Source organism: Neofelis nebulosa, chromosome 16 (genome assembly GCF_028018385.1).
Source record: "Neofelis nebulosa isolate mNeoNeb1 chromosome 16, mNeoNeb1.pri, whole genome shotgun sequence".
Taxonomy (NCBI): Eukaryota; Metazoa; Chordata; class Mammalia; order Carnivora; family Felidae; genus Neofelis; species Neofelis nebulosa.
The window spans coordinates 33267465-33275897 of NC_080797.1; the positions used below are offsets into that span (position 1 = coordinate 33267465).

General features: G+C 52.0%; 1 protein-coding gene across 1 annotated transcript in view; it reads left to right on the forward strand.

The window, feature by feature from the left end:
- The first annotated feature begins 4174 nt into the window (after positions 1-4174).
- The window catches only part of ITGA2B (integrin subunit alpha 2b), a 14720-nt gene continuing 10461 nt past the window's right edge, over positions 4175-8433 (forward strand). The window contains exons 1-11 of the mRNA XM_058703681.1: positions 4175-4432; positions 5980-6101; positions 6190-6287; positions 6404-6569; positions 6845-6894; positions 6969-7014; positions 7108-7236; positions 7612-7659; positions 7814-7857; positions 8007-8060; positions 8198-8250. Of these exons, the coding sequence (XP_058559664.1) occupies positions 4245-4432; positions 5980-6101; positions 6190-6287; positions 6404-6569; positions 6845-6894; positions 6969-7014; positions 7108-7236; positions 7612-7659; positions 7814-7857; positions 8007-8060; positions 8198-8250 (998 nt within the window). The 5' untranslated portion in view covers positions 4175-4244. The remainder of the gene's footprint in view (positions 4433-5979; positions 6102-6189; positions 6288-6403; positions 6570-6844; positions 6895-6968; positions 7015-7107; positions 7237-7611; positions 7660-7813; positions 7858-8006; positions 8061-8197; positions 8251-8433) is intronic.

The following is an 8433-nucleotide window of genomic DNA, read 5'->3' on the forward strand; positions in this document are numbered from 1 at the left end:
TCAAAATCAATTTAAAATTTTTTAATTAAAAAAAGTGACTTTCTGAGCAGGCAAGGTGTGCCTACTGGCCTGTAGAGAGTGCTGTGTGAGGGCATGTGCAGCCGATTCCAATAAGGGTTCTTTCAACTACCTGCCTCAGCCACCTATACTTGCAACCTGGAAGTACTCCCCTTTCTACCCCCTGATGACTAAATCAGGCCTTGTTGACCTTCCCATTCTTATTTGTCAGAAATACCTTCACCTCCCCCCACCCCCTTATCAGCTCATGTCTGAATTATTGCAGCATATTTCTGGCTGGGCTCAGAGTCCTATGCAAGCTTACTGGCTTTTCAGAATCTGTGTTGGGTTCATTTTATGTACTGCTTCCCAGTAAAATGCTAAGCTTGGAGAGGACACAGACTGATTTCTATACCTCCTTTTTTTTTAAGTCCCTTAGAATGTTTTACATAGAGTTGAACGCATAGTAAACATTTTTACTATATGTTGAAAAATAGGAACAAAAAATACTGAGGATTATGCAAGGATTAAACAAGGAAGCATCAAAGATAATGAAGGATTTTTCTCTATATATCCTCCACGTCACCTACCTCAGTGCCAGGCACATAGAAGTTCAGTCATTGTTGACTGAAGCCTTAACAGAACTCTGGATTCATTGAGGAATTCTAGGACTCAGGGTTGGTGGGATGGGAAAGTGGGAGCAGTGTGTCAGCACTCTGCCTATTATCTCAGAAGGGAGATCAACCCAGCTCTGGCCCCAAAGGAACACCCGTGAGAAACAATTCTTGAATACCAAACTCTTTCGTTCCCAAACCTGATCCTTCACCTATTTCTAGTTGTAGCTGATGGTACAACTGTCCTGACAGACAGCCATGCACCAAAGCTGTAAATTACTTTTGACACCTCCCTACCCCAGTGTTACTGATTGTGTAACCTCTGCTCTCTCTTTTGTTCCTATCATCAGTATCCTGGTTCAGACCTCACCACCTTTAACCAAAAGGATTGCAGTGGCCACCCATCTATCTGACCTTCCCGCTAAGTCCTGTGTTTCTCAGTTCCTTCTATCCACAGCCAGTGTAATCATCCAAAAGGGAGCACAATTGGTCAATGTATCTCTTATTCCCTGACTTTAAAAATCTTTGGTTCTCCATCTCCTACAGATTAAAAATTCAAATTCCTTGAGGCATTCAAGGACCTTCAGTGATTTGATCCTAGCCTTCCATTTCATTCTCGTGCCCTAGTCCTCCCCTTTGAACACCGTACGTTGAGTCGACTACTTGCCTTTCCCTATAATTGACCTCTATGGTCTGCAGCTTTCTCATGGTATTTCCTGTGCCTAAAAAACCCTCATTCTCAGACAAAAGGCACCACGGTGTACTGGTTAAGAACACGCAATAAAAAAAGGCGGGGCAGGGGCGCCTGGGTGGCGCAGTCGGTTAAGCGTCCGACTTCAGCCAGGTCACGATCTCGCGGTCCGTGAGTTCGAGCCCCGCGTCAGGCTCTGGGCTGATGGCTCAGAGCCTGGAGCCTGTTTCCGATTCTGTGTCTCCCTCTCTCTCTGCCCCTTCCCCGTTCATGCTCTGTCTCTCTCTGTCCCAAAAATAAATTAAAAACGTTGAAAAAAAAAAAGGCGGGGCAGGGGGGGCACCTGGGTGACCCAGTCAGTTAGGTGTCCGACCTCGGCTCAGGTCATGATCTCATGGTTAGTGGGTTCGAGCCCTGCATCGGGCTCTGTGCTGACAGCTCAGAGCCTGGAGCTGCTTCAGATTCTGTCTCCCTCTTTCTCTGTCCCTCCCCCACTCGTGCTCTGTCTCTCTCAAAAGTGAATTAAGTGTTAAAAAAAAAAAAAAAAGATTTTAAGACTGATGGATTCAAGCCAAACATGTTTGAATCCTTGTTTTGCCACCCTTTGGCCATATAAATTTGGGCAATTTACCTAAAACTCTACCACGGTTTTTGCATCTATAAAATGTGCATAACAGGGGCGCCTGGGTGGCTCAGTCAGTTTAGCATCCGACTTCGGCTCAGGTCATGATCTCGCGGTCCATGGGTTCGAGCCCCGCATCGGGCTCTGTGCTGACAGCTCAGAGCCTGGAGCCTGTTTCAGATTCTGTGTCTCCCTCTTTTTCTGACTCTTCCCTGTTCATGCTCTCTCTCTGTCTCAAAAATAAATGTTAAAAATTTTTTTTTAATGTGCATAACAGTACTTATTTCATAGGGTTGTTATGAGCAGCAAAGATATAAACGACTTCAGTTAGGCATAATGTTAGTCTACCCTTTCAAGCCATTCTTTACTGTCCCTCCGCTGCAGTTATGTGTGTTCGTGGCCTAATTCTGGGCTAAGTTCTTTAACGATCCCTGACAGTTACCTTTGTATCCCTCATCACTCAGTGCCTTGAGCAGAATAAGTACCCATTAAAGACTTCAGTGGGGTGTGACAATATTGAGCTATGCAGTCAGTATACCGCAGTAATGTAATACCATTTGGTTGAAGACCAGAAGAGGGTAGAAGGTAAGTATAGGACAGGGTTAAGTATTCATTCTAGCAAATGTATGCCTATCGTGAGCTTAGCACTGGGGATTCAGCAGTGAAGAAGATCCAGACTAAAGTTCAAGGAGGTTCCTCAGGGCGCATGGGTGGCTCAGTCGGTTAAGCGTCCGACTTCAGCTCCGGTCATGATCTCATGGTTCGTGGGTTCGAGCCTTGCGTCGGGCTCTGTGCTGACAGCTCAGAGCCTGGAGCCTTTTTCGGATTCTGTGTCTCCCTCTCTCTCTGGCCCTCCCCTGTTCATGCTCTGTCTCTCTCTGTCTCAAAAATAAATAAACGTTAACAAAATTTTTTTTAAGTTCAAGGAGCTTCTAATCTAGTAAGGGAAAGGAATTTGAGCTGTGGGCCAAGGTGGTGAATTACAAGGGGAAGGGAGCTGGAAGGATGGCACATAGTTGGGCAGGATAAGATAGATGGTGGTTAAGTTTGATTAGAAAATAAAGAGCAAAAGGAGGACGTGGCAGTCTTCCTTTACCCCTAGCAGATCTTTTGAATTTCCTTCCTGAGAGTCTGCTTTTTTGGGGAAGACCTACAGTGCCAATAAGACTTGGCACTACTCTTCCTGTCATCCAGAGAAAATTGCCTTGCCTTTCTGCTCAAAATATTCCTTCTCTCCACTGTGTGACTCCATGTTTGCATCTTTCCTCCTCAGTGCATGCTTCCATTCAGTCTGTCTGTCAACGACACATACTACACGTTAGGTTCTTGGCTAGGCCCTGGGGCTGCAAAAAGGAACCTTGTTCTCAAGGGAGTCATGGACACAATCCAGTGAATGGACCATGACTAAACAGTGTGATCAGTGCTGTTCCCATGTGTGCCAACTCCAGGGTGCCAGCCTGAGGAGTTGAGGGAGGCGTCCCCTAGGCAGGGAGCCCACTAGAATCAAGTCTTGATTGGACAAGAGCTCTGTCACCCAAGAAAGAGGGAGGGTCTGCCTTCAAATGAATAGCTGGCATATAGTCCCAGAGCCTGTGAGCCAGAATATCCTGGACTCCACTCTTTCCCCATCTCCTTTCCCCTTTGGCCAAGATCCATTGGCCACACATTTCGCCAGCACCAGCTGCACTGCTGTGGCCACATTAAGATGTGGCCTGAGATGGAGGGAGAGTGAAGAAGCTTGCTACACCAATATGGCTGACCAAAGCTCTGGAAGCAGGAGGTGGATAAGTGCCTTATCCAAAAGGATATAAAAACCTCAGTTCTTATCAGGAGACAGCAGCTTCCTTCCTCCTTCCTCCACCTCTGACCAAGTCGCACTGGGCGATTACAATGTAGACAGTTGTGGGGGATGGGGGAGGAAGGGCTGTAAAACAGTTAGAATGGAGGCGTATGGATCAGTTAGTTCATGATTACCCCAAGCAGATAGGAATGGTGGCTCGGACTAGAATGGTGGTAGTGCAGATGTGAAGACTCAAGAGACATAGTTGAGAGGCAGAACCAACAGGACTTGGTGATAAACTACTCTCAGGAAAAGGGAGGAGTCATGGCTTTCAGCCGTTAGCACCCACCCCCAGGGTGGCTTCACCCCCTTTCTGGCAATCCAAGAAACCATATGTATCCAGGGCTTATAGCCCTTTCCTCTGCCCACTGCTCAGCAAGTGAGTTCCAGTTTGATAAGAAAAGCTTTCCGGTGGTAGAGACTGAAAGGAAGAGGAAGAAGCTAGCCCATTCCTGCCTAGGAGGTGGTGGGAGAAGGAAGATGGCCAGAGCTGTGTGTCCACTTCATGCCCTCTGGCTTCTGGAGTGGGTGCAGCTGCTCTTGGGACCCGATGCTGTCCCTCCAGCCTGGGCCTTGAACCTGGACCCAGTGCAGCTCACCTTCTACATGGGCCCCAATGGCAGCCACTTTGGGTTTTCGCTGGACTTCTACAAGGACAGCCGTGGGAGGTGAGCCCGGGAGAAGTTTGGGTGTTGGGAGAGAGAAGGATTCTGTGCCCCCCTCACTACTTCTGTGAACCTCAAGCTCCCCATTTGTGATAGAGGTTGAGCAAAGCGATTTCTAGGCTCTATTCAGACTGAGTTCTTTTTAGGAATACTGGCAGAACTGGCTCAGGTAAGAGTGTCAGGGAGGGGCACCAAAGGGGAGATGGGCACCAAAGCTACAGCAAGAACAAAGGCAAAATTTGATGCCTTAATTTTCCCCCCAAGGGTCAGTTGTATGACCTACTCCACCCTCACCCCTTAAAATACATTTGTTAAATTGACTTGCAAAACCGCGCGAAATTGTCTACCCACTCCACCTTGCTTTTCTACTCTATCCACCCCCATCCCCATCAAAAGTATAGATATTTTGAAAAGAAACAATAGAGCATTAATGGTTGGAATTAATCAGCTGCAAAATCAGACTTCCAAGATTAGAGTCCTCGTTCCTTGTCTTTACAGTAACTACCCTGCACTAGTTACTTATTGTGTGTAGCAGATGCTGTGATGCTCACCTTCAGGGAGTGGGGATGGCAGATGGCCTTCAAGTATCTGCCTCTTGGGGAATTTTCTCTGCTGAAGAGTCACCTCCCCCAAAGTCAAGTCCCCTTTCCAGTGTGGCCTATAACCAATGACTGATCATGAGGAGTGTGGAGCGAGGAGAGAGGTGTAAGGGTCCGATGTTCTCACCTCAACTTGGGATGGTTCTGAAGGGTCCTTGTAGCTCCAGAGCTCCCAGGGTGCTGGCCCGTGACTGTCACTGGGCCTGAATCTGCATTTGACTCCTTTCTCTTCCCATTCTTGCTTCTTTCCCTTTGTTTCTACAGATATTGGCTTCATAGGTATTACTTAATAAACATCCTACGAGATGAAAGAAAAAAATTAATACTTTTTTTTTTAGTACTTGTTATGTGTTATTTGGCTGGCACCATGCAGAAATGTCCCTCATACATTTATTTCATTTACTTCTCCTGACATTGATTGGTAGGTATTGTCCCCAGTTTATACATGATAGAGCTATTATTTGAACCTAGATCTACTAAGGTCCTCAGCAATATCAATACCTCACTTTAGAGGTGCCCAGTAGCCTCCCTAATTCTTCACCATTGAAACTACTTCTCAGGTAAAGGTCTTAAGCTCTCGGGGGCATGTAAATCCCTGGCTTTCGGTGTGGGGCATAGAGGTGTGGTATATGGAGTTCGGATGATGTGCAAAGCTTAGGAGGTGTTTTTCAGAAAGGATAACAAACTCCTCATATTCAAATCAAACCAAACGGTTATAGTACCAGATTTACCTTTAACTCACTAGGTTACTTTAGGCACGTGATTTCTCCCACTGGGAGGCAGTTTGGCCATAAAAGGTTGGGCTCCACGGTCTGTGATATCTCTCGTTGAGGAAAGATGACCCAGTGCCCTCCAAGGCACACAGCCCTTCCAGGCAATGCTCTCAGCGCAGGTGACGGGGCGTGTGGTGCCCGGGAATCCGCGCCACACTCACCCAGCTTTCCATCGCAGCGTGGCCATCGTGGTGGGCGCCCCGAGGACCCGGGGCCGCAGCCAGGAGGAGACGGGCGGCGTGTTCCTGTGCCCCTGGAGGACCGAGGGCGGCCAGTGCACCTCGCTGCCCTTCGACCTCAGTGAGTCCTGCTCAAGGAGGCAGAGGGAGGGGTTACAGGGAGCGTGGACAGCCGAGCTTCAGCGCCCCATCCTTCTTGCGCCCTCCAGATGATGAGACCCGACACGTAGGCTCCCAAACCTTCCAAACTTTCAAGGCCGGGCAAGGACTGGGGGCGTCGGTCGTCTGCTGGAACAACAACATTGTGGTGGGCGCCGCGGAACGGGGCACAGAGAGCAGTCGTGGGCAGGGACACGTGGTGGTGGTGGTGGGGGGGGAATCCGAATCCCGCCGGTTCCCCACTCTCCTGTGGCCCTGCTACAGGCCTGCGCCCCCTGGCAGCACTGGAACGCCCTAGAAAAGACAGAGGAGGCTGAGAAGACGCCCGTAGGTGGCTGCTTCGTGGCTCAGCTCCAAACCGGGTACCGCGCGGAGTACTCGCCCTGTCGGGCTAACACCATGAGCCGGGGTTACGTGACAAAGTCCTTTAGTGAGTTCAGCTCTCCGTTTTGTCTCCGTTCCCTCACGGCCACCTAGCTCCCTCCTTCACATGATACCTCCCAAGCGCCCTCCAAGCCCGGCTTTCAGTCCGGCATCCCCGTGGGCCCAACTCCTGGGCCCAGCTTCTAGCCCCGCCCCGCCTGGCTCAGACTCAAGGCCACGCCTCCATATTAACCCCGTGACCCCGCCCCTACCCCGCCCCAGGCGCCCACGCACAATTCTTGACCCGCCCCTTCGCTGACCCCTCCTCCTTGCCTTCTCTAGTCCAAGACAAGCGCTACTGCGAAGCGGGCTTCAGCTCCGCGGTCACTCAGGCGAGTAGGGAGCATAAGCGGCGTGGGGGCAGCTCCCAAACAGGGCCCCTCTCACCTCCAGGGTTCCCTTTCAGGCTGGAGAGCTGGTGCTTGGGGCCCCTGGCGGCTATTTTTTCTTAGGTACGTGCCCATCCGTACACTTCCCTCCCTCCTCTTGGCCTGGGGAGACCCCAGTCGTCACAGCCCCCACACCCGCTGTCCCTCGCGCCCTAGGTCTCCTGGCGCGAGCTCGTATTGCCGATATCGTTTCGAGTTACCGCCCAGGCACCCTCTTGTGGAACGTGTCCACCCAGCGCTTCTCCGCAGACTACACCAACCCAGTGTACTTCGACGGCTACCGGGGTAACCCTGGCCCCTCCCTTCTAGACTTCTCATCCCTCTAAGTATCACCGCCCCCTCTGCCGGTCAGGTCCTGCCCCTGCGGGAGCGCCCTCAGACCAACCCCCCTGGCCAACTCCAACCCCAGAGGCATCGAAGGCGCCTCCACTCTCTGCTCCCACAGTTTCCCCGCCGACCGCCCAACTCCCATATGCCCCACCTCGCCTTCCCCGCCCTGGATTCGCTGGGCCGCCTAGGGCAGGTCTTGGCCTCTCGATGGCCTCAGTTTTCCCATCTACGCGATGCAGGGTTTGGGTCTCTGGGTCCCCTTCTTCCTCGCCCTTGGCCTCTCTCCCTGCTTCACCCTCCCAGAAAGAATAATTCGTGTCGTGTCTTCAGGGTACTCGGTGGCCGTGGGCGAGTTCGACGGGGATATCAACACTACAGGCAAGAAATCCATTTAGGGGCAAAGGTTGGGGAGCCCAGCCCGGGGAGGAGCACCTCCACTCCCCGCCACGAAATCTCCCCTGGGTGGCAGAATGGCGGGCGGGAGGTGGGTAGGTTGGAAGGACCTCATTAACTGGGGTCCGGCTCTCCCTAGAGTATGTCTTAGGCGCCCCCACCTGGAGCTGGACCCTGGGAGCGGTGAGTGCCCCCTGTCCCGCCACCGGGCATCCCAAAGCTCTCGGCCCCATTCCTCAGCCTCACAAGCCCCCTACGCCCCCCCCCCCCCCTGCCCTTTCTGCCCTGGAGCGGGAGCAAGAATGATGAGCGCCTGGGCGTTGTCCGTGCAGGTGGAAATTTTGAACTCGGACCACCAGACGCTGCACCGGCTGCACGGAGAGCAGGTGGAAACCGGTCCCGGTGGGGGGTGGCGGACGCTGGGGAACTGGAACCCTAGAATATTCCGCGGAGCGTGGAGGGCAGTGTTAAGAGAAGGTGCCGGCCTGGGGGCAGGAATTAAGTAAGCCTCGTCTTCCTGCAGATGGCTTCGTATTTCGGGCACTCGGTGGCCGTCACTGATGTCAACGGGGACGGGTGAGGGGCGCCCCATCCCTACGGACTTGAGTCCCCTATTACCAGAGAGGTTGACTGCTCTCGGTCCCCTTCTTTCCTCACCCGTTCCCATGTGACCACCGAGGGGCGCGGAAGGGCGAGAATGAGCGAGATTTGGCCCAGGCCCGCAGCATCCCTCTCACCCACCCCCACGGAACCGCCCGT